This window comes from Portunus trituberculatus, chromosome 41 (assembly GCF_017591435.1).
Source record: "Portunus trituberculatus isolate SZX2019 chromosome 41, ASM1759143v1, whole genome shotgun sequence".
Classification (NCBI taxonomy): Eukaryota; Metazoa; Arthropoda; class Malacostraca; order Decapoda; family Portunidae; genus Portunus; species Portunus trituberculatus.
Window position 1 is genome coordinate 37,971,201 of NC_059295.1, and position 27,562 is coordinate 37,998,762.

The 27,562-nt window shown below is 40.2% G+C and overlaps 1 protein-coding gene across 5 annotated transcripts in view; it reads right to left on the bottom strand.

The window, feature by feature from the left end:
- Window positions 1–12,147: 12,147 nt before the first annotated feature.
- Window positions 12,148–27,562, bottom strand: part of LOC123517105 — a 53,181-nt gene continuing 37,766 nt past the window's right edge. For 2 of the 5 annotated variants that reach the window (XM_045277000.1, XM_045277001.1), the window contains 3 exons: window positions 16,051–16,211; window positions 14,650–14,776; window positions 12,148–12,934 (listed from right to left, as the gene is read on the bottom strand). In XM_045277000.1, the coding sequence (XP_045132935.1) occupies window positions 12,761–12,934; window positions 14,650–14,776; window positions 16,051–16,211 (462 nt within the window). In that variant the 3' untranslated portion in view covers window positions 12,148–12,760. Of the gene's footprint in view, window positions 12,935–13,104; window positions 13,370–14,649; window positions 14,777–16,050; window positions 16,212–27,562 lie in introns of all 5 variants that reach the window. The other 3 variants (XR_006678395.1, XR_006678394.1, XM_045276999.1) reach the window with 3 other exon arrangements.

Here is a 27,562-nt window from a genome sequence, read left to right on the forward strand (position 1 = left end):
TTTAATGCTAATCATTATACCTTGTGTGTGTGTGTGTGTGTGTGTGTGTGTGTGTGTGTGTGTGTGTGTGTGTGTGTGTGTGTGTGTGTGTGTGTGTTATCTACTTTTTGAAAATATGATCATAGCCAGTGATGAGTCTGAAAAAAAAAAAAAAAACTGATTAACAGCGTTGCACATATTGCATTGAACTTCTTGGTAATTGTCTCCCAAGCTTCCTGTTTCTTAGCTGTCATGGAGTAATTACCACTTTTATCAAGCACGACGTTGAATTGGTTGATAAGATCAACCAACGTGCTTTTCTGGTCGCTGGTTAGCGACGTCAACTTTTCTCTTCCTTGAGACATGTTATCAGCTGATCGAACGAAATTGTTTACGTTTTCACCAGGTTTTCACTCACACGCTTACCAACCACAGCTATGCGGGGCTACCAACCATTCCGACGCTTTATATCCTTTTGGTAAGCCAGACAACTAGGTTGGCGCCCAAACACAAAAAGCTGTGGAACTGTCATAAATAGTTGGTGCGCGAGCCAAACAACATGGTAAGCGTTTTGGTTTGTTGCCGTACCAATACATTCAGGAACCGGCTGTAAGGGTTAAAGTATCCCCTCCTATCCCCTATATGAATACAGTAATCAGCCGCATATCTGGATCACCACTATCCAGAATTCACTACTATCTGGAACTGCCCCACAGCATATTCAAACCTACCGCACAAGCAATCCCTCGATCCCGCTAGGCGGCAACACTTACTCCATGCCCTCCCGCTCTCACTCACCGACAACTCAAGTAATGGCAGCGCTATTTAGCGAATTTGTAGCGTTCTTTGTCATTCCAGCATGGCAGGAGTGTACATACGTCCCACTACCACTTAAGGCAGTGTCACACTAGCACTTTTTCCGTCCTCTTCAACTATTTCTATCTTTTTAACTGTTCTGTCAACCGTTTTCCTCTAGCTCCTCTAATCAACACTTTTATAATAAAATAAATTTTCTTGTTAAATGGAATGATGCTATAATCTCAAATTAATAGAATCTTCATAAGTAGATGCAAATCTATATATTTGTGTATTTACCTAGTTTACCTAGTTGTAGTATTACAGGGCCTGGGCTTTATGCTCATGTGGCCCCGTCTCCATATCTACACTTATCCAATCTTACTTTAAAAGTATGCACACTCGTTGCAGACACTACTTCTTCATTTAAACTGTTCCACGTCTCAATACATCTCTGCGGAAAACAATATTTTTCAATATCTCTCAGACATCTTCCTTTTCTCAGCTTTTTACTATGCGATCTTGTGCTTCGGATGTCATATTCTTCTCTCAGGATCAGTTTCTCATTATCCACTTGGTCCATTCCGTTGATCAATTTATAAACTTCTATCAGGTCTCCTCTCTCCCTTCTTTGTTCCAGGGTTGGTAGATCCATAGCCTCTAGTCTCTCCTCATATGTCATCCCTTCAAATTCTGGAACCATTCTTGTAGCTATTTTTTGTAGCCTCTCCAATTTCCTTATGTGTTTCTTTTATGAGGGGTCCACACTACTCCTGCATATTCCAATCTGGGTCTTATTATAGTACAGGCAACCCCCGTTTAACGAAGGTTCACACAACGAAATTTCCCTATAACAAAGGTTTCATTTTACTACCATCTGCTCGTTTAACGAACACCAAACTCGCTTTAACCAAGTTTTATCCAGGTATTTTTTTTCCAAATTTGAAAGCCCTACTGTATCATGCAAGCTGACAGGCTTTTGAATACATCAGGAGCTGCTGGTACTAAGGCCTGCCTCAGGAGAAATCCTGAAACACCTGTAGAATAAAGATCAAGATCAAGCCTGTCGTGGACAACACAGGCTCTGCCAATACAAAGGCCTGACTCAGAAGAAATTCTGTGTAACCTGTAGCATCAAGATCAAGATCACACGCACCACTCACTGCCCAGTCAAAACATAACAGCGTCACCAGCAGCTCATCTTCCCTAGTTCAACTTACCACCAAAACACCCTGCAATGTGGCCTAACGTTCCTAAGAAGACCAGGAAGTGTCTTACTCTCGAAAACTAATAACATTGCTTCCCACCATGGCTTGACTCCATCTACTGTCTACTATTTTCAAGTCAAGATACTCTATTAAGAAGGCTAGTGAGACCTCATCTTCCTTGCAAGCTAAAAGAACCACCAGAACTCGTGACTCTACAATAGATAAAATGGAAAGCCTTGTGGAAATGTGGTACATAAGTTTTGTATGCAGTACCATGATGCGCACTTTGTTTACATTCCACAGGTTGCCGGTTAGTGTATTTCCGTTTCACTCTCCTCCTTCATAAAGTTAAGATCATCAACATTATAAAGTTATGTACACACATACATTAGTGTACATTATAATGACTTAAATTAAACTACCTAAATGTTTAACTTCATAATTTTTACTTTCATTAAACCTTTTACTGTACTATGATGCACTCTCACTTTGCTTACTCTCAATGGAAGTTCAAATCAGAGGATAAACTTGTTACAATCGGTTCGCTTAACGAAGTTTCGCTTAAAGAAGTGTTTTTTTAGGAACGTAACCCCTTCGTTAAACGGGGGTTGCCTGTACTTATCAATTTCTTCATCATTTCTTTGTCCATGTAGTGAAATGGTACTCCAATATTCCTTAGCAAATTATATGTTTCTCTAAAAATTCTATCAATATGGCTTACTGGTTGATTGTTTTCTTCCATCATCACTCCTAAGTCCTTTTCCTTTTTTACTTTCTCCAGTTCTACTCCATCTCCCATCTTATAGATTCCCACAGGTCGTCTTTCACTCTTTCCCATTTCCATGACATGGCTTTTGTTCACATTGAATTCCATTTCCCACTTCTTACTCTATTCCCAGATCTTATTTACGTCTTCTTGCAGTATTTCACAATCCTCCTTTTGCTTTATAACTCTGCACAGTTTCGTATCATCTGCAAACAGATTTATGTAGCTGTTCACTCCTTCTGGCATGTCGTTAATATAAATGAGGAAAAGTATTGGTGCCAATACTGACCCCTGTGGCACTCCGCTTTCTACTGCTCTCCACTTGGACTTCATATCTTTAACTAACATCCTTATTTCTCTCCCCCGCAAATAATTTTCTATCCATCTCAATGAGCTTCCTTTTAAGCCACCCTTTTCCTCTAACTTCCACAGTAATCTTGCATGTGTGTGTGTGTGTGTGTGTGTGTGTGTGTGTGTGTGTGTGTGTGTATATATATATATATATATATATATATATATATATATATATATATATATATATATATATATATATATATATATATATACAGGCAACCCCCGTTTAACGAAGGTTCACACAACGAAATTTCGCTACACGAAGGTTTCATTTTACTACCATCTGCTCGTTTAACAAACACCAAACTCGCTTTAACAAAGTTTTATCCAGGTAATTTTTTTCCAAATTTGAAAGTCCCACCATATCACGCAAGCTGACAGGCTTTTGAATACACTAGGAGCTGCTGGTACTAAGGCCTGCCTCAGGAAAAATCCTGGGACACCTATAGAATAAAGATCAAGGTCAAGATCAAGCCTCTCGTGGACAACACACGCAACACTCACTCCCCAGTCAAAACATAACAGCCTCAGCAGCAGCTTGTCTTCCTTCCCTAGCTCAACTTACCACCAAAACGCCCAGCAATTGGCCTAGTGTTCGTAAGAAGACCAGGAAGTCTCTTACTCTCCAAATGAAGCTAGATATTATTCACAGCCATGAGAGAGACCAGAAAACTATAGCAGTGGTGGCCACTATCTTGACTCCATATTATACTGTCTCTATTTTCAAGTCAGCAGACTCTATTAAGGAGGCTGGTGAGACCGTATCTTCCTTGCAAGGTAAAAGAATCACCTGAACTCTTGACTCTACAATGGATAAAATGGAAAGCCTTGTGGAAATGTGGTACATAAGTTTTGTATGCAGTACAATGATGCGCACTTTGTTTACATTCCACAGGTTGCCGGTTAGTGTCTTTCCTGTTTCACTCTTCCTCCCTTCATAAAGTTAAGATCATCAACATTATAAAGTTACATACATACATACATTAGTGTACATTATAATGACTTAAATTAAACTACCTAAATGTTTAACTTCATAATTCTTACTTTCATTAAACCTTTTACTGCACTATGATGCACTCTCGCTTTGCTTACTCTCAATGGAAGTTCAAATCAGGGGTTAAACTTGTTATAATCGGTTCGCTTAACGAAGTTTCGCTTAACGAAGTGTTTTTAAACGTAACCCCTTAGTTACGGGGTTGCCTGTATATATATATATATATATATATATATATATATATATATATATATATATATATATATATATATATATATATATATATATATATATATATATATATATATATATATATATATATATATATATATATATATACAGGCAACCCCGTTTAACAATCACACAACAAAATTTCGCCGTAACGAAGGTTTCATTTTACTACCATCTGCTCTTTTAACGAACACAAAACTCGCTTTAACGAAGTTTCATCCAGGTAATATTTTTTCCAAATTTGAAGGCCCTACCGTATCATGCAAGCTGACAGGCTTTTAAATACATCAGGAGCTGCTGGTACTAAGGCCTGCCTCAGGAGAAATCCTGAGACACCTGTAGAATAAAGATCAAGATCAAGCCTCTCTTGGACAACACAGGCTCTGCCGATACAAAGGCCTGACTCAGAAGAAATTCTGTGTCACCTGTAGCATCAAGATCAAGATCAAGATCACACGCACCACTCACTCCCCAGTCAAAACATAACAGCGTCACCAGCAGCTCATCTTCCTTAGTTCAACTTACCACCAAAACGCCCTGCAATGTGGCCTAACGTTCCTAAGAAGACCAGGAAGTGTCTTACTCTCGAAGTGAAGCTGGGTATTATTCACAGACAAGAGAAAGGCAAGAAAACTAATAACATTGCTTCCCACCATGGCTTGACTCCATCTACTGTCTACTATTTTCAAGTCAACAGACTCTATTAAAAAGGCTAGTGAGATCTCATCTTCCTTGCAAGCTAAAAGAACCACCAGAACTCGTGACTCTACAATAGATAAAATGGAAAGCCTTGTGGAAATGTGGTACATAAGTTTTGTATGCGGTACCATGATGCGCACTTTGTTTAGATTCCACAGGTTGTCGGTTAGTGTATTTCCCGTTTCACTCTCCCTCCCTTCATAAAGTTAAGATCATCAACATTATAAAGTTACGTACATACATACATTAGTGTACATTATAATGACTTAAATTAAACTACCTAAATGTTTAACTTCATAATTTTTACTTTCATTAAACCTTTTACTGTACTATGATGCACTCTTGCTTTGTTTACTCTCAATGGAAGTTCAAATCAGGGGTTAAACTTGTTATAATCGGTTCGCTTAACGAAGTTTCGCTTAACGAAGTGTTTTTTAGGAACGTAACCCCTTCGTTAAACGGGGGTTGCCTGTATACATACAGGCAACTCCCGCTTAACGAAGGGGTTACGTTCCTTAAAAAACCCTTTGTTAAGCAAATTTTTGTTAAGCGAACCAATTATAACAAGTTGAACCCCTGACTTGAGCTTCCATTGAGAGTAAACAAAGTGAGAGTGCATGACAGTACAGTAAAAGGTTTAATGAAAGTAAAAATTATGAAGTTAAGGGGAACGTCCGGTGAGGTGTTTGAAAAATCGAAAATAAAGAGGTACGTGGGTAATTTTTTTTTTCGTTGATAGATGTTTATTACATGATGTTAGTTTAGTAGTTACAAGCAAATTGACCCATAAATAACTGCGTGAAAAACAAAAAAAAAATCAATTTAAAAAATATAGATTTTTCCTATAAACTTTGTCACTAGATGACATATTTCAATTTTGCCAGTACAGATATGAAGTATGTCGTATACCAAAACTTTTCACCTCATAGAATTTTTATTTTTTTATTTTGATAACCATTATGAATTTTTTTTTTTCGATTTTTTTTATATAAAATTATATTGCGGCACTTAAAAAAAAAATTCCAAATTCTAGGAGGTGGAAATGTAGCAGCTTCATTGAGCTTCAAAATGATACCTCAAAATTGAAAATCCTTTGAGAAATGTAGAAGATTGAATTTGAATGATAAAAAGTGGAAACTGAGTAAAAGGCAAAAAACCGCTGAGATGTCATTTACATCTTCTATGACCCTGTACATTTATTTGGGTTGGATATTTCGTGCTCATACACCACCATGTGCATCATATATCCTTTTTAGGCAAGTTTAGAATATTCTGTACGACTCGTATGGCACCTGGCCGCCCGTACAATGATTGTAGTTATTACTCGTTCGAAGGCGAGGGTGTCTCCCAACCATGCATAGTCATTACAACTTGTAATTTCCACTTGCACCGTTTGTTTAGATATTGTAAGGCAAAAAAAAGGCAGATAAAATAGGCTGGATTGTGGCTTGTAAGGTGTGAAATAACAGGGGAGATACTCAAGAGATCCTCCTCCCATCACAGTCACAGGGACACTGAAATGGAAGGGGAGAGGGTGTATTTCTGTGTACGCCATAGTACTAAGTTGCCAGCGCCCACCTTTCCTTACCAAAGAAACCACTTTCCATGGCTTTTCCCGTACTTATTATCATCATTTATGGTACAGAGAGTGGGGAGGAGGGAAGCCCCGAGCTGCAGTGGGCATGGCAGGGCCCTTTAAAGTTTAAATACCTCACGTATTTTAGCGTATTTCCCCAAAATACTTCATCACTATGTTGCCATATGTTTGGGGATGCTTTGGTGGTGTTTTGGGAATTTTCAATATTTGCCAGATTTTTCGATACCATGGCCACCCGACGGTCCCTTAAACATTTAAGCAGTTTAATTTAAGACTAAGTCATTATAATATAATGTACACTAATGTATGTATGTAAGTAACTTTATGATGTTGATGATCTTAAATTTATGAAGGGAGGGAGAGTGGAGCGGGAAATACGCTAGCTGGCAACCTGTGAAATGTAAACAAAGGGCGTATCATTGTACTGCATACAAAACTTGTGTACCACATTTCCACAAGGCTTTCCATTTTATCCATTGCAGAGTCACAAGTTCAGGTGATTCTTTTAACTTGCAAGGAAGATATGATCTCACCAGCCTTCTTAATAGAGTCTGCTGACTTGAAAATGGTAGACAGTAGATGGAGTCAAACCATGGTGGGAAGCAATGCTATTAGTTTTCTCGCCTCTCTCGTGTCTGTGAATAACATCCAGCTTCACTTCGAGAGTAAGAGACTTCCTGGTCTTCTCAGCAACGCTAGGCGACATTGCAGGGCATTTTGGTGGCATGTAGAGCGAGGGAAGACGAGCTGCTGCTGACGCTGTTATTATTTTGAACTAAGGGGAGTGAATAGTGCACGTTTTGTCCACAAGAGGCGCTGGTGTATTCAAAAGCCTGTCGGCTTGCGTGATACGGCGGGGCTTTCAAACTTGGAAAAAATTACCTGGATAAAATTTTGTTAAAGAGAGTTTGGTGTTCGTTAAACGAGCAGATGGTAGTAAAAGGAAACCTTCGTTGTAGCGAAATTTTGTTGTGTGAACCTTCGTTAAGCGGGGTTTGCCTGTATGTATGTGTGTGTGTATATATATATATATATATATATATATATATATATATATATATATATATATATATATATATATATATATATATACATATATACATACAGTAAGCCCCAGAATTTAGCGAAATCCAGCTTAGCGAAACCCTTATTTAGCGACTGTCTGGCAAAGGCAAAGCCCTCAAGTTTGGCGATTTTCTCTCATATTTAGCAAATGTACCATGCTACACTGTCCCGCCTCCCGCTTGCTCTGAGCCAATCACGTGTCTGTTTGGCCGTGACGTCAGCCCCACAGTGCCTCTGGCATTCCTCGGTGTTTAGCGAGTTTTGCTATCACCATGGCCTCCACTAGTGGTTCTGGAGGTGCTGATTCTCGTGAAGGTGGCGATGTTGCAGCTGTAAATGGGGACTTTGGGCGGACGAAAGACTGATTGGTATTTTTCACTATTTAAGGTAGTATTCAAATTTGGCAAAATTCCAATTTAGCGATGGTTTCGGCAGACTAATAGAATCGCTAAATGTGGGCTTACTATATATATATATATATATATATATATATATATATATATATATATATATATATATATATATATATATATATATATATATATATATATATATATATATATATATATATATATATATATATATATATATATATATATATATATATATATATATATATATATATATATATATATATATATATATATATATATATATATATATATATATATATATATATATATATATATATATATATATATATATATATATATATATATATATATATATATATATATATATATATATATATATATATATATATATATATTTATTTATTTATTTTTTTTTTTTTTTTTTTTTGGCCTAGCAGTGAAAAGTGGTTCAGTTGTTTGTTTACATTTCTCTGGGACTGCAACACTCCAAGGCAGAACTGCCAAGTAGCAACTGGCCAAGATGAGCTGCTATGTTGTTTATGAGTAGACAAAGCTGTTTAAAGAGTTTCTCATAGAGAGCAATAAAAGCCAAAAATAGCAACGAAAAAATAAAGATGACTTACTGGAGGGTGAAGGGGCTGCCATGTTTGTTTAGTTGACAAACGCGACAAAGGCGGTAATGAGCTTTTGTGTGACGATGAGCATCAACAAAAGTTGACAGTCTTAAAAAAATTAATAAAAAAGTGCTAGTGTGATGCTGCTTTTACTGTTGTGTGTACATCCCATCACCCCTTGTACTGTTTATGTACCATTTTTTGTTCCAGATTATACATTTAATGTCCTTTCATTCATTGTTTTTTTATCCATTTTGGTTATGGACATATTTTTTTTCAATTTATAAAGAGTTGGGAAAGGAAATTCCGCGTATCTGGATATATCACGTATCCACCAGGGCCTTGGCTGTTATAATCCAGATATGCGGGCAATTACTGTATATATAAATACAGACAACCCCCGCTTAATGAACGTTCACACAACGAAATTTCGCTACAATGAACATTTTCTTTTACTACCATCTGCTCGTATAACAAACACCAAACTCGCTTTAACAAAATTTTATCCAGATAATTTTTCCGAGTTTGAAAGCCTCGCTGTATCACACAAGCCGACAGGCTATTGAATACAACAGCGCCTCACCTGGACAAAATGCGCACTCACTCTCCTACCCTTCCCCGATCTTAGTTCAAAACAAAAACAGGGTCCAGCACCAGCTCATCATCTCACGCTCAGTATGCCACCAAAACACCCTGCAACCAGCCCTGCAATGTTGCCTAGCATTGCTAAGAAGACCAGGAAGTCTTTTACTCTCGAAGTGAAGCTGGACATTATTCACAGACACGAGAGAGGTGAGAAAACTAATAGCATTGCTCGCCACCATCTTGACTCCATCTACTGTCTCTACTATTTTTGAGTCACCAGACTCTATTAAGAAGGCTGGTGAGACCGTATCTTCCTTGCAAGCTAAAAGAACCACCTGAACTCGTGACTCTGCAATGGATAAAATGGAAAGCCTTCTGGAAATGTGGTACATAAGTTTTGTATACGGGACAATGATGTGCCCTTTGTTTACGTTCCACAGATTGCCAGCTAATATAAAGTGAAATTGCGAGAAAAAAATACTTTACTGATTTCAAATACGCATAACATTACAAAACCCTAAATTATTACTGTGTGCTCTCTTTTTTCATGTCAAGAGGCAAAGAGGATAGCTTTACTAAATCAGATTATAACTTCATACAAATATTACACACACTACACTAGGGAGAGAGAGAGAGAGAGAGAGAGAGAGAGAGAGAGAGAGAGAGAGAGAGAGAGAGAGAGAGAGAGAGAATCATATAGTTTTGTGGAGAATACAGAAGCGTGGAGTGTATTTAATCTTGTTTTCCCATGAGTTTAAATTGAAATCTGTTACAGTAAAACCTCAGCTCACGACCATAATTCGTTCCTAAATCCTGTTCGTCACCCGATTTGTTCGTTCCCTGAATCAATTTTTCCCATAAGAATGTATTGAAATACCATTAATCTGTTCCAGACCAAAAAAGAATCATACTTTTGTCCATAAAACCCATTCAAATTAGACCTTTAATGTATGCATGACATGAACGAAATAATTATAAAAAGCCTAAATTGTTCTACTTACCTAAATGCTATCAAAATGATAATAAAATTAATAAAAAAGAAAAGGTTATTTACTTGAGAGACTGGACGTTGATGGCATGATGGAATGGAGGAGAGGAGGATGGGGAAGAAGACAGATAAGATCCGAGAAGACAGTCATGAGAGAGGACTTTGGATATGCACAGCGTGCCAGAGCTACACAACAGCTGTGTAGCGTCACAAGTCAGTGCCGCTATGTGGGGCCCCGTTATAGTGAACATCAGCGTAGGAAACACGGAAAGATTGCCAGTCTTCATCTCTGCCTTTGGAAGACCCTTGCTTGCTGGGGATTGACTTCCTCACATGTGTAGGAGCAATTTTCGACTTTCAAGAAAAGAAGTTAAAGGTACGTGGCCAGGAAATTCCTTTGATCCTCGGAGGTGATGCTCAGTGTGAGAGGAGCGGGCAGTAGGGTGGTGTTCCTTGCCAGGCGAGCGAGGAAACAGCTGCGATGGATGTGCCACAATCTGTGATGATGACATAAACACTGAGAGCCACCAGAGCAGCGAGGATAACGCCGAGGAAGCTACAGTAGAGCGCGCCGGTAACATCACCATGCCCATGAAAAACAGGAGAAAATCGTGGTGGCACGGAGATTATGTTATGTAATATTTTTCGTATGTTCCTGTTTCTATTTTCTTTTGTGCTTATGTTTTGTTTTGTTGTTGTGTGATAGCCAGGTTAGCTATCACACAAACTGCTTGCCTGCCGGCGAGCTGTTTAACCGCGTTCGTCCCCCGAAATATCGTTCATCCTCTGGGTTGATATATTGACAAATTTTTGGGTTGTCTCCGAAATTGTTCATCCCTAGAGATGTTCGTCAAGCAAGGTTTTACTGTATATAATGAAGGATGAATGAATTAGCTCTACAGAATGCAAATGATGAAAACAATAATGATGATTCCAATAATGATAGATTTCTGATTCCCTAACCATACAATCTCTTGAAAAACTCAAATAATTAGCTACACAGAATGGCATTGGTGGTATAGACATGTGAAGAAACCAATAAAGGTGATAATAACGCTAATGATGATAAAATGATGTGTCTGAATCACTAACCACACCTTCTCAAAACCACAAATAATTAGTTCTGTAGAAGGAAAGTAGGAGAAACATTGATTTTGGTGATAAGTGATGCTCCTCTTTGCATTTCTACCCATTCCTTCCCAATATCAAGAAGTCTGAACTTTACAAAGAACCACTGATGTTAGCACTTTGACATGAGAAAGCCATCGGGTCTCTCGCCATGTTACAGGGAGACAACTTTTGAATGAGAGTGGTATCAGAACAGGCGACAGAGAGAGAGAGAGAGAGAGAGAGAGAGAGAGAGAGAGAGAGAGAGAGAGAGAGAGAGAGAGAGAGAGAGAGAGAGAGAGAGAGAGAGAGAGAGAGAGAGAGAGAGAGAGAGAGAGAGAGAGAGAGAGAGAGAGAGAGAGAGAGAGAGAGAGAGAGAGAGAGAGAGAGAGAGAGAGAGAGAGAGAGAGAGAGAGAGAGAGAGAGAGAGAGAGAGAGAGAGAGAGAGAGAGAGAGAGAGAGAGAGAGAGAGAGAGAGAGAGAGAGAGAGAGAGAGAGAGAGAGAGAGAGAGAGAGAGAGAGAGAGATACAAGGGGCCCGTTTTCTCTCGCTCTAGCCAAGGCCGCTAAACCCAATCAGACATAAGGCCACATAAACCGATGATACTACCTCATTCAACCTGTGATATTTTGGTAACCATGACATATAGAGACTTCTGGTTTTTTGCATTACAAAGAGGAAGAGTTGCTTGTGGGCAGAACACCATTTGTACTCACTCATTTATTGAATTTCTAAGTGTAATCAGAATGTGAATATAGGCTATTTTGTGTTTCTCACCAAACTTTTACTTTTGGGACACAAAACTTAAGAAAAAATACACACTGCCGAGGAGCACAGACACATACATGCACAAAGGATGAACAACGATACACAATGCAGGCTGAATTTTCGGGTGGACGCAGGTAGCCGAGCGATCCACCTACCAATGGCTATTTGTATCTTCAAAATATCGTCGTATTTCAAGGCGTAAATTATATGAAATTTTTTGTCATATATCAAAAAAATTGTATGTTGGGGCGATCGTATCTCGAGGTATTACTGTATGTTCCTTCACTCTCAGCAGCCACATGTTCCACTCTATATCGCCTCACAAGGCAAAATACCATACGCCACCAGAAAGAAAACTATTCCCTTCTAAATAGTATAGTTTTTTTCTAGAAATATTTTTCTACAACTATCTTTTTGCTGCATGTGACCTTGAGTGAGTGGCTGGGTGTGGTGCGGGGCATTTAAACGGCCCTTTAATAGCTATTTAAACCCAGATGACTAAAATTCCACTTGTAATGTTTAGTACTGGTGCTAAGGTTGCCATGATGTGATTATTGCATTTTTTCATATTTTTCGGAATTTTCACTCTGTCGGTCTCCTTAAGATGGAGAGCAAGTAACAAATTTAACTCTGTTATTACCGTGCAGCCAACTCTGGTGTCTGGAAGTATATGGTGGCAGAATTTGCTGATACACGTCCAACTTTACCCCCACAGTTTGCTGACAGCATATTGAGGCGACGACGCACAGCTGACTCTTCTATTCCTTTAGGTAAGTTTCTTACCAGTACGTCTTTCCGTAGAAAGCCACTCTGTAAAGAAAAATCTCTATATAGTATAATAAACGCCTTTCCATAACTAATAAAGAAAAAATATCATTCTTTATGCAATTGTTGCCTCAGATACTACTACAGTAGTAACTTGCAATAATGGACCACACAGTAATGGATTTCAATCAATCACGGACTGGTGAAATACTAACCACATTTTTTGAGACCGTAACGGCAGTTGAATCCTAGTTCCCGTATGGATGTGCGGATGAATACACATATGACATAATAAACAAGCAAATAAACGCCCATGTTTATCTATTCCTGCATGCTAGATACCATTGTAATTTATTTTGTTCATCTACAATTTACAAAACTTGTAATAAGGTGGAGAATGATGACTCCTTGCCTGTAGGGGGTCACCGTAGTGACACTCATGATGAATTGGGGTCCTGGGCTGGTTGGACCCACGGCCTGCTGAAGTGAAATGCTTGTTATACATTTCTGTTTGAATACTTTTGGGCAAGCAAAGTTAATGACACTGCCACACTGAGAGAGAGAGAGAGAGAGAGAGAGAGAGAGAGAGAGAGAGAGAGAGAGAGAGAGAGAGAGAGAGAGAGAGAGCCACCATTAACAAAAGTGGTAATAAAAAAAAAAAAAAAAAACTTGTCACTTCAATTTTGGTTTCATTTGCTAGTCTTCAGAGGTCTACAATTTCATTTCTTCCTTCTTTCAACTGAGGGTAATTTAGTATGAAGTGGGCTCAGTTTTCTTATGATGAAATAATGAGCAAATTGTGTCCTAAGCACGGTTCGAAAAGTAAGCAATGTCAACAACATAACTGCCTAATTTCTCTCTCTCTCTCTCTCTCTCTCTCTCTCTCTCTCTCTCTCTCTCTCTCTCTCTCTCCAAGAGAGAGATTACTGCTTATATTGGTTGTGAGGGTGGCCATACTTTGAGTTTGCAGCAGGGCAATACTCTATAGTGAGACTGTATGAGGTGCGAGCCAACGAAGTATCAGCACTCAGGAGGGTCACACTTCCCTGTCACGTCTAGGATGGAGGAACACTTTTTTATGGAAAATATGCCTTAATTTTTACCTCAACAGCAATGTGGAAAAAAGTTAAAAGGATTTTGGAAATAATTTCAGAAACACATCAATTTCTATAGAAACAGAGGGAGAAAAAGAAACACAGAGACAGAGGGTTAGGATGTGGAGCCATGTTACAGAAAGAAGGCAAACCAGTGATCTATGGAGAGGTAGCAATTGTGTGGAGGTAGTCTACTCTAACCCTGATGATCCCTTGTTTTCCTCCCTACTTTATCACCTCAGCAAGGTCTTTCAGGCAGTCATCAAATGCTTGTTAAGGATGCCACCAGACCATATGGGAATCTATATCTTTAATTCATTTATTCTTGATAAGAAAATTTTTACTACTGTACACTTCATAAATAATAATGAAATCTTTTATTTCAACATTGAGTATAGAATAAGATGGTTTAAATTATCTTTTTTTTTTCCCATTATTAAAAGAGAATAAATTACCAAAAAAGGAAAAGGGCAGTACTTAAGGGTCTCACTAACAAACCACTCTCAGTAACAGACAATGCCTTACCCCCGAAGTATCCATTATCACAAGGCACCACTGTTTATATTGTTCACTATGTAGTATAAACTTGGAGAAGTCAGCTTTATGCATATTTATCTTGCACTCATGCAAAAATTATAATGATTTTTGCTACAATTCTGAACACACCTTTGATTTCATAGCACGCTGTGGTAGCTGTTGCGTAACCTCCGTGAACAATGCTGTTTCATGTGCTGAAAGCTTCAGGGAATCTTGAGCATGAGCATTGTGTACAAGTATCACATGGAGATTTTTCCTGTAAGGTTTAATACATAAAAAAAAGTTAATATTCATGAGTATCTTTACAATGCCAGTCATTTTGTGTATATGTAAAGCTCTAAATATTTCCTAAACTTGAATTCAAGTAAAAGTGACTTTATAGATTACTCATATGAGATACACATAATACTAGAAAAGTGTTTCATTGCTAAATTCACACTTCTTTTTATCAAAATACAAATCTCTCTATGGGGTGATTCATACATATATATATATATATATATATATATATATATATATATATATATATATATATATATATATATATATATATATATAATTTCATCCTGATAAATTTAGCTGTGTGTCGTAGGTAGACCATTACCCTACACACTGATGAAATTCATGTAGTATGAGAAATATGACTTATTTTTATGTCATGCATGGAACTGGCACCAAATAAAATACAAAATGTGTAAGTTATTATTGGCAAGATAAATAAAATACATAGAGATTATTGAGAATTAAAGTGGGTAATAGTTTTGAATTAAACTCCCTCCTAAAAAAAAAAAAAAAAAAAAAAAAAAAAAAAATATATATATATATATATATATATATATATATATATATATATATATATATATATATATATATATATATATATATATATATATTCTTCTTGCATATGAGACACATAGTAATGTTAAATATGTAAACTATGATGATTTATATTAATGAACCACAGGCTGTGAATAATGATGTTAAAAAGAGACTGTTCTGTTAAGAAAAGAGCACAGTGAGATGAACAAACAAGTGAAAAATAAAATAAAGCACTTGTAAATCAATATGAAGAGACAGATTGGGAGAAAATTGAAAATTTTTCAGGCATTTGTTGTGCTCCAACATAGGCCAGTAGACACTTCTTACCCCAATCCTATGCTGTCTATCTGTGGGGTGAATAAATCGTCAAGCAACAAAGCTATTACTCTAGTTTAATCAAGAAAAGATCACAGCATAAAACTAGCCAGTTAAGCATGTTTCATATTCTGAAATGGAAAGTAGAATGCCAGTTGGTAAACCAAGGAAGACAAGGGAGAACCTAAAAAACAAAGAAATTGATAGAAAAAAATTTAACCTTTGCAAGCTTCCACCACATGATACAAGACTGATTCATGCAAACAATTTAGACTGCTTTAAAAAATATATGACTGATGATGACATGGATTACAGATAGTCCACATCACTTTATAATAATTTGCAAGAGATTCCATTTTCATATTGTTAATGTAATACTTATTTAAGGAAATTTACCTGTATCTTAAATCATAAAGCTCTGTAGCAAAGTTGGAATCACCAGATATGAGGACAATAGTAGCACCAGGACCATGGATGTCAGCAAAGCGACGCATACTTTGTAGAAGTTTGTCATCAGCAGCATTCTTTACAGTGCTGCCAACATGCATGACATTTACCTGTCAAAATAATTCAATATCCATTACATTATCAGTATGTAAACAAAAAAAGAATATCAAAGTCAAACTCATAATACATATAAGGATTCTATTGAATTTAGTTAATTATATATATATATATATATATATATATATATATATATATATATATATATATATATATATATATATGTATTGTACTTCCTTCACCAGTACATATAAGCAGTATGTATATATATATATATATATATATATATATATATATATATATATATATATATATATATATATATATATATATATATATATATATAGTAAAATTTTGCTTGACGAACGTCTCTAGGAATGAACAATTCGGGAGACGACCCAAAAATTTGTCAATATATCGACCCAGGGGACGAACGATATTTCAGGGGACGAACGCAGTTAAACAGCTCGCCGGCAGTCGAGCTGTTTGTGTGATAGCCAACCCGGCTATCACACAACAACAATACAAAACATAAGCACAAAAGAAAATAGAAACAGGAACATACGGAAAATATTACATAACATAATTTCCGTGCCACCACGATTTTCTCCTCTTTTTCCTGGGCATGGTGATGTTACCGGCGCGCTCTACTGTAGCTTCCTCGGCGTTATCCTCGCTGCTCTGGTGGCTCTCAGTGTTGCTGTCATCATCATCCTGGCCATGTCCAGGTACTACAGATTGTGGCACATCCATCGCAGCTGTTTCCTCGCTCACCTGGCAAAGAACACCACCCTACTGCCTGCTCCTCTCACACTGAGCATCACCTCCGAGGATCAAAGGAACTTCCTGGCCACGTACCTTTAACTTCCCTTCTTGGAAGTCGAAACTTGCTCCCACACACATGAGGAAGTCAATCCCCAGCAAGCAAGGGTCTTCCAAAGGCAGAGACGAAGACTGGCAATCTTTCCATGTTTCCCTCGCCGATGTTCACTATGACGGGGCCCCACATAGCGGCACTGACGTGTTACGCTATACAGCTGTTGTGTAGCTCTGGCATGCTGCGCATATCCAAAGTCCTCTCTCATGACTGTCTTCTCAGATCTTGTCTGTCTTCCTCCCCATCCTCCTCTACTCCATTCCATCATGCCATCAACGTCCAGTCTCTCAAGTAAATAACCTTTTCTTTTTTATTCATTTTATTATCATTTTGATAGCATTTAGGTAAGTAAAACAATTTAGGCTTTCTATAATTATTTCGTTCATGACATGCATACATTAAAGATCTATTTTGAATGGGTTTTATGGACAAAAGTATGATTTTTTTTTGGTCTGGAATGGATTAATGGTATTTCAATACATTCTTATGGGAAAAATTTATTCAGGGGACGAACAAATCGGGTGACGAACAGGATTTATTATTATTATTATTATTATTATAAGGTCAATGAAGGCGACCCACTGGAAAGCATAACTGCATAAACCCAAAGGCCCAGTGGGCGGCACCTCACCGATAAGTGAAAGGAAGTAACAGGAATGAACAACAGAATAGGAAGATTGGTAGAGATCTAAGAGGTAGTGAGTTCAGAGAGAAGAAAGGTATTCACACGTTTTTTAAATGCTTCAATGTTACTAGAATTAACAATCTCGTTGGGAATTGTATTCCAGAGTCTAGCAGATACTGGGATAAAACACCGGAAAATTGTGAAGTATTACATCGATTCACAGACAAGGAACGGTCATTCATGATCAAGGATTGTCTTGTAGCACGTGCTGGTAGTGAAGGGCAGGCAAATGACAATGCAACGGGTGGTTGGAATTAGACATGATTTTGAAGAAATAGGACAATGATCCAACCAAACGACGATGCCGAAGATTAATCTCAAGATTAGGAAGAAGAAATTTAATCTGGTTGAATGCTCTATCTAAAAGCTTTAAGTGAGACTCTGCTGCAGAGATCCACACAGAGTGACAATATTCAAAATGAGGCAGTATGAAAGAGTAAAAGCAATTTCTTACAATATCATCAGAGGAATATATCCGCCTACATTTGCGTAACAAACCAACTTTACATGAGACTGATGATGCAAGTGAACGCAAGTGCAACTCAAAAGTAAGTTTGGGATCAAGGGTGACTCCGAGTAACTTCAGAGACGAACAATTAGGAATAGGTACTTCGTTGACAACAATATCAGGGTGAACTGGGAAAGGTGTCCTTGATCTGCTAATAACCATACTATGGGATTTACTCGGGTTCAGTTTCATACCCCACCGATCACACCATGACAGAATCCTTGAAACATCTTGAGTGAGTACATTAGCGACTCTCTGCCTATCCTGTGGGGAAGGAATTGTCGCATATATAGTGGTGTCATCAGCATAAGCAACCATATTAGATTCAATCCCACACCACATGTCAGATGTATAAATAATAAAAAGAAGAGGTCCCAGAACACTTCCCTGCGGAACACCGGATACAACTGGACTAAAAGAACTAAGGCAGCCATCAACAGTCACACGCTGCCTTCGACTCGTTAGGAACTCTGACAGAACTTGATGGACGCGCCACCAATACCAATAGATCTAACTTTCGATAAAAGGGCTCTATGATTAACACGATCAAATGCAGAACTAAAATCAAGTGAAATTACTCTAGATTCATGACCAGCATCAAGGGCAGCTTGCATGTCGTGCGTTATGCAAACGAGAGCATCAGAAGTACTGAGACCTTTTCTAAAACCAAACTGACTAGATGGCAACAAATTATTAATATCTAAAAACGATTGAGACGCTTGGCAGCAGGCGCTCAAAAATCTTAGATAACACCGGGGTTATGGAAATGGGTCTATAGTCACCGGGGTGAATGGAGGATGAAGATCCCTTTGGAATAGGGGTAACATTTGCAGTACGCCAGCATACCGGAAAAGAACCCTTACGAAAAAGAGCTCTAAAAATAACTGCCAATTTTGGAGCGAGAGGAGAAGCAATCTTTTTGTAAAAAAGAGGCAGAAAACCCAAAGGATCACAACCCCCGAATGAGTCTAACTCATTAAGATATCTTAAGATTTCGGAGGACTTAAAGGCAATGGAGTGTAATTTAATGTCCTGGGGACAAGACGGCAGATCAAACTCTTCATCACTTTGTTTCGAGTTAAAACGGAAGCTAAAAGATTGGCTTTGTCCTTAGAATTATGGCAGATTGAACCGTCAGTACATGACAGAGGAGGTAAACTTGAGTCCACACCAAAGAGTGATTGCTTTAAAGCTGACCACCATGAGTGTGGTTGGGAGGTGCCAATCAGAACATTTTAAGGTGTTCATTGTACTCATCCTGTGCGCTAGAATATGTACGTTGGGCAAATAAACGCAGACGAACGTAATTTTCCCATGATTCAGGTGAACGCAGTCGGGACCATTCACAATAAGCAACCTGTTTTCCACGCTGAGCACGCCTGCAGTCATCATTAAACCAGGCACTGTCCTTGCGACGACTTCGAATTATTTTAGAAGGAATTCTTCTTTCACTAATGTTAAGTAAAACACTGTTAAGGGAATCAATTGGACTATCAGAATGTAAAATTTCCCGCCATACAATGTTGTTAAAATCGGCAATGACACCAGTCCAATTGGCTCGTGACTTTAGAAATACTTTCCGCGATATTGGCTCGTCCGGAATAGGAAATGAAGTTTGAATATTGAAAGACAAGCCAGAGTGGTCTGTGCTACCAAGGGGAGGGACGACCTGCAAAGTTACTGCAGAGGGGCGTCTGTAAAAGAAGATCAAGGCAATTACCCGAGACGTGAGTTGGGCTATGAACGATCTGCTCACAACCGGTGAGGTTACTAAAATCTAGAGCAGCCCGACCATGTTGATTTGTTTGAGAAACGGAGTTCAACCAATCCTGATGATGTGCATTAACATCACCAACAAAAACAAAGGAAGCTTTAGGGTCTGATTCTTGAATAGATGCCATAGAATTTAGCAAACAGTCATAAATAGAATCATCAAGATCGGGATTTCTATATACAGAGAAGATATAGTAGTTATTAAAACGACTGCAAATTTTAACCAGCATCATTTCATGACAGCCACACTCAAATTTGGTAATGCGTGAAGCGCTGCATGCTGGACGTAAGTATATACACATCCCCCGAGCTCTAGGGATAGAATCACGCCTCAGAAGAAGAGGCCTCTTGAAATTAGGAATCAGAATGGGAGGAGCCGCAATTATGGTCGTGAGCTGAGGTTTTACTGTATATGTGTGTGTGGGTGTCAACCAGAGGGAGGAGAAGTGGCACAGAGACTGAAGGTCGGATGCACGACTGTGGAATCACTGCAAACCCACTCCTATGAAATAGAAAATAGAGAAAGAAGGAGGAATGTAGATAATATATATATATATATATATATATATATATATATATATATATATATATATATATATATATATATATATATATATATATATATATATATATATATATATATATATATATATATATATATATATATATATATATATATATATATATATATATATATATATATATATATATATATATATATATATATATATATATATATATATATATATATATATATATATATATATATATATATATATATATATATATATATATATATATATATATATATATATATATATATATATATATATATATATATATATATATATATACAGTAAGGTCTCGGTTTACGTCAGAGTTACGTTCCTGAAACATGACGTAAGTTGATTTTGTACGTAACTCAAGTTTCCATACATTTCAAAGCATATTATCGAGTTTTCAACCAATCATTGTTTATGGTCATTCAGGTAAGTAAAAGGTTATATTGTTATATTTTCTATAACTATGTAGGAATATGAAAGACAAGCTGGTTTTTGTTGTTGATTAGGGCCGCGAACGCGAAGGACTGCAGGTTGCCGAGATGGGTGGACGCCTGAGGCTGCCAGGAGGGTGGGCAGGTCAAATGTTGTGATGCCCAGGGCGGACAGCTGGGAGCGTTGTGCAGTGCAGTGGGAGTAGAAGCGTGGGCAGCGGAGCAGGAAATGCAATAGGAAAGGGCAATAGGGATCAGCAGACAGGCGCAGAAGGTGCTAGTGAGCTGCGAGTGTTGTGTGGCCCAGGCGAAGGCTCCAGAGTTGTTATTGTTGTGATGGTGGGTGCGCGAGCCCTCAAGGTCGTCAACCTCCCCGTTGTCATGGTAACGGTGTTCCCATTTTCTTCCTCCCTCCCTCAAACACAGCTGCTGCCTCCCTTCTCATGTCTTTTAATTATGTCCACGTTTTCTTGTAGCGTAATGGTTTTCCTTTTCTTAGCATCACTGCTGTCACTAAGGAGTTTTCTCTTTGGTGCCATTGAGCAAGATACTAAGAACTTGAGTCAGTAAACACAGAAGTAGGATAACACTCTTGCCAGGGGCGACAGTGTGGTGGAACTGAGGCAGGGTGTTATTGTATTCAAGATTCAAGCGTGAGGCGGGCAGTGTGGCGGGTAACCACTAGTGACGCCTGGCGGCCAACAATAACAATAAATCCCGCACTTTACGATTTATAAATTTTCAATTTTTTTTAATCTTAAATTGCCTTATAGTGAACTGACGTAACTACGAGTTTGACGTAACTCGAGACCAACGTAACCCAGAACCTTACTGTGTATATATATATATATATATATATATATATATATATATATATATATATATATACAAGTAACTCGATTTACGCGCGTTTGATTTATGCGTTTTTGTTATCACACGATCGGTTTGCTTATACGCGATTTGGCCCAACCACATTTTCAAATTGAGTGCCAGATGCAATTTCAAACTGTGCGCCAGAGAGTTTCACAGTTGGCCAATAGGTGGGAGCTCTGGGGCCGGATCCAAGAAGCAGGTTGTTGTCTGTGTTGGTACAGACAACCTCCATAGCAACCTCCTACTCACATACCAACCTTCTTAAAATAGCATCCACAAAGATTCGTTGCTGTTGGCAGGTGGAGATTGGTAGCCCGCCTAAAAGTGCTCATTGGCTGCCAGGAGCTGGATCCAAGAAACTTTAACATCAGGGCAACCCCTTTGCCGCGAAATGGCATCCATGAACACTTGGAGGGACGGTAACAAGGTAATGAGGTTGCTCTCAGGTTGCTGGGAACACCACCTTTCGAGGTGGTGTTACTGTCTTATATATGCATTTATGTTCACAAAACAACATTTCTATTAGCTTTTTACAAACCTCTATTGCCTGCTATAATGGAGCGTATATGAATACCGCAGTATTTCATTAGTAATTCACTATCACTCAGTGCCATGGAGTCGATGTTATCCTCATGGCATGAGCATATATGAATACTAAGATATGATATCCATTATAGCAGGCAATAGAGGAGGGGAAACATAAATATCGTGGTGAAAGCAACATGCAAGCTAAAAGGGTCACAAGAAGAAGAAGAAGCGGCCGAGTCGCCGCGAATCTCCGCCTCGTCTGTGGCCAATCTCATCTCTGCTTTATGTTTTGGTATTCCATGTAAGATTTCACTTTATGCATTACAAAATCAATCCTTTCTTGAAGGCAAAGTTTGTAAAAAGCTAATAGAAATGTTTTGTGAACATAAATGCATATACAGGCAATCCCTACTTAACGAAGGTTCACACAACAAAATTTTGCTACAACGAAGGTTTCGTTTAATACCATCTGCTCGTTTAACGAATACCAAACTCGCTTTAACAAAATTTTATACAGGTAATTTGTTTCACATATAACCTGCTTCTTATATATTAGCATTTACAATGCTCCCTATTACCCAGCCGTCTATTCCACATTCAAAACTTTCGTCGTATTCCACCCTGGTAACCCCTGGCAACTTACGGCAACACCGTCTCCCTCAGCCAGCCACGTCATTCTTTCTTGAGACGCGCTTGCATGCGTGTCTGTTATTGTGCTCTGAAACCTTTTTGCCCAGCTGTTTTCTCTACGTGAACCTGTTTGTTTTATGGCTGGCCATCAAGAGGCTCAGGAGGGTTTGTCGTCGCCTTCTCCTTCTTACGGCGACGTCGAGTTTGTTTGTGGCGATGACTGCAGTGTCAGCAGCGGCCAGGACTCAACCCGCCATGCTGCCGGCTCACCGCTGGGCTCTTCATCACCTTTTTCCTCGGCTTCACATGTTGTCAGGAGAGTCTGTGCTTCGTCTGGATGCAGGAGAGTCCTTGGGAGTGCCCACAACGATCCACACTCTGTATGTATTGTCTGCCGTAATGGTTTCTGTGATGTAAACAACAGATGTCGGGAGTGTGCTGAGTGGAGTCCCAGGCGGGTGCTCAGTTCCCGTAAGTACCAACAGACTTTACAGAAGAGGCGAAATTATAAAGCTAGGAAGAAAGCCTCTAACCCTTCAGGCCAGTCTCAGGAGCCTTTTGCCAAATGTTCTGATTCTCGTGGCGCGGTCCTGTCTCCCACGGCTTCAGGATCAGACAGGGATTCGGTACCTGGATCAATGGGGCCTGAGGATTCGATTTCTCAGATTCCGGGATCCAAAGTGTCTCCTTGGGATAAGTCAAGTTTTTTCAAGGAGTTGGCTGCTTTCCTCGGGTTTCAGGAAGGCAGTAAATATGTTTCCTTCCCTGATATGGTTTCAGCTATGGTGTCTAAGGAAGTAGAGGGCAGGTTAGCTCCTAATACCACCTCTCTTACAGCTGCCCCCTCGCTCTCGGTTCAAGGTGCGGTGCAGTCCGCTACCAACCCCACTCCCGGCCTCGGCGCAAGGCAGAGTGTGAAGTCACTCCTAGCTGACGTGTCAGCGGGGGGTAACCGGGAGCAGGAGAGGCCTGGGGATGAGTTAGGATTAGATCAGGCTGTCCATCCGCTGGATCCATGGGGGGGGAAACGCTCTAGGACCCCTAAGGATCATCCATGGAGGATCAAGCGATCCCATCCTGAGGTGGGGGGAGATTTGGATCCTCTACATGTAGGATCTCCTTCAGGACGGGGTCAGGGCAGGAACAGGTGTGTGTGTCCAGTACAACGCTTCCGCCCACAGACCCTGGGTGAGGGTCCTGCTGTGCAACTCCAGGGCGTTTTGACTGAGGACTCGGTCAAGCCCACACAGCTTGAGAAGGGTGTGATCCATGCCATGCTTCCCGCCCCTTCTCGGTCCACAAGGCACACAGGAGCGCCAGGTACAGATGCCACCTCCTATGCCTCTTTCCACCATGAACAGTTTCACCCTGTTGCCCCTCACCCTGAGGCAACAGGATCTGTTCTAGGATCCCTTCAGGATCCAGGATCTTCTCTGCACACTAGAACCCGAGGTCCATCAGGAGATCCAGGGTTACCAGGTGTCCCCTCTTCCGGATACTTTGAAAATTGAGGCCTAGATTCTTCTGAGGAGGAAGCTGACACAAGGGTTAACAGAGAGCCTGTTTCCCTTCCGATCTTTCAGTCCATGATGGAATATATTGCCCAGTGTTTTCCGGAGGCTCTTGGATATGCGGAAGGATCTCATCGCCCAGTGCCCCCAGGGGAAGTCAGGATGGTGGAGGATAAACACATCCGCTTCACTAGGGCACAGCCAATGGATTTTTCTCTACAGGCCGCCACTAAAGCTCTTCGTTGTGCTAATGAAGGCTCCCGGCCATCACTTGCTCGCTACCCTTCGGGCCGGTACAGGAGGATCTATGGGGTCAGTGGACACGAGTTTGCTGGGAAAGCAGCCAAACTCAACACAGACTTAGCCCTCGCCCTCACCACTAAGGGTAAAGACCCATAGGTGGTGGTACAGCATGCAGATATGTCTCGCCTGGAAGGTATCTTAGCACGCCAACGTGAGGCACAGAATTTTCTGTTTTGGGCTATTGGCGCCTTTTACAGACTGGTTTCCTCTTTACAACCAGATCAAGAGGAGAAGCTCTTAGCTGACCAACTGTTCTGCAGCATTCAGTTTGCCATGGTAGATACAGCTCAAGATCGGCTTTCGCTCTAACTAATGTCAAGGCCATGAGAAGGGAGGCGATTCTCTCTCATCTTCCCCCTGTTTTTAAGACTGCTACCAAGGTCCTCCACTCTTCTTTCTACTTCTCGCCCTAAGAAGATGGGGAAGTTTTTTCGGAAGTTCCCAAGTTCCAGTAGGAGGTTGTCTGGGCAAGAATCTAGACAGTTGGATGGCAATTGGTGCAGAGGCATGAGTTCTCTCCATCCTTCGCAAAGGTTACAAGATCCCCTTCACATCTCTTCCCCCTGTCACCTCGGCACCTTTGGAGTTTCGTTCTTACACTCCAGGTTCCGAGAAGGGCAAGGCACTAGAATCCGAGGTCCAACGTCTCTCGACAAAGGGAGCAATAGAGGAGATGTCTGCAATTCCAGGTTTTTACAGTCACCTCTTTGTGGTGCCCAAGAATACAGGAGGCTTTCGCCCAATCCTCGATTTATCCACGCTGAATCGTTATGTGATTACTACTCCCTTCAGGATGGAAACGGTGAGGACGGTTATGTCCGCCATCCACAGACACGACTGGATGACTGCCATCGATCTCCGGGATGCTTATTTTCAGATCCCAGTCCATCCAGACAGCCGAAAGTTTCTCCGCTTTATATGGAGAGGGCAGCACTTCCAGTTCAGGGTTCTTTGCTTTGGCCTCTCCACGGCCCCTCAAGTTTTTACCAGGATGATGGGTCCAGTTTCAGCGGCTTCACATCAACAAGGAGTTCGCCTCCTTCATTACTTAGACGACTGGCTGCTGTTAGCTCACTCGAAACAGACGGCACTCGAGGCAACCAGTTACCTCCTCCGTCTGTGTGCATCACTGGGAATCCAGGTAAACTGGGAAAAGTCATCGTTTTCACCCTCCCAGACAAGGATTTATTTGGGGATGGAGATTCGCTCTCCTCTTTTAAAGGTTTTCCCGACACAGAAACGCCTAGAGAATCTACAACTTCAAATCAAGACTTTTCTAAGTGTTCAGTCCCTCCAGCAAAGGCTTGGTTAGCCCTCCTAGGCCACATGTCCTCTCTGCTGCATCTAATTCCTGGGGCAAGACGGAGGATGCGCAGCCTTCAATTTCGCCTTTCCCAATTCTGGGATCGCCAGTCTGACGGAGACAACCTTCCAGTTCCTTGGGATTTGAAATCCTGGACAATCTTCAGTGGTGGACACTGGACCACAATCTTTGGTTGGGACAGTCCCTTCAGTTAGCTTCCCCGGATGTTTGTCTGTACACAGATGCTTCCACCGTCGGCTGGGGAGCGTCGATTCTACACGATTCAGTGAGCAGTGTGTGGGCCACTCACGAGCTCTCTTTACACATCAACCTTCTAGAACTCAAAGCTATACGTCTCGGCCTTCTGCATTTCAAAGATCATGTCCGAGGACAGATGGTGGCAGTGTTCTCCGACAATGCCACGGCCCTGTCATATCTGGCAAAAGAAGGCGGGACTCATTCAGGAAGCCTAAATGCCGAGGCTCAAGCCATCCTACAGTGGGCGGAGGATCATGCCGTCCGGATCCTCACCCAATTCGTGAAGGGCTCGGCAAACGCCTTAGCGGATTGCCTCAGCAGACAGGATCAGATCATCTCTACAGAGTGGACTCTCCACCAGGAGGTTTGCAATCTCCTTTGGAGGCTTTGGAATTATCCCACGATGGACCTGTTTGCAACGAGGCTCAACTTCAGGTTACCAAACTTCATATCCCCGTTTCGGGATCCAATGGCTGTAGCCACAGAAGCCTTTCTGTCCAATTGGGATCATCAAGATCTTTATGCCTTCCCACCTTTCCCGTTGATCAGGAAGGTGCTCAACAAGCTGAGAATGGCACGTCAAACATACGTTATTCTGATTGCTCCGTTTTGACCACAGAGGGAATGGTTCCCAGACCTCATACAAGCCTCAGTAGACACTCCCAGGCCCCTACCGCAGCGCAGAGATCTACTTCGTCAGCCTCATGTTCGCAAATTCCATCAAGCTCTCCCCATGCTACAGCTAACCGCGTGGAAACTGTCAAGCGAATCCTTCATCACAGAGGCTATTCCTCCCGAGTTACGGAATTCCTGGCAAAATCTAAAAGACCTTCCACTATTACGAATTACCAATACAAGAGGAAAAGGTTTCGAGAGTGGTGCAAGAGAGAAGGTCACACGGTCTCTAATCCCACCAGCCAGAAGATTGCAGATTTTTTGGTCTTTCTTAGACAGGATTGCAGAATGTCAGTCACTGCCATTAAAGGCTACAAGGCCATGCTCAATGGAGTATTTGCCCTTAAAGGCTTTGATCTTTCTACCGACCCAGTTCTCCGCGAGGTCATAAAGACTTGTTCAAGGCAAGTCCAACGCCCACCTTGTAGGGCTCCTTCATGGAATGTAGACGTGGTCCTTAAGGCTCTGACATGTCCTCCATTTGAG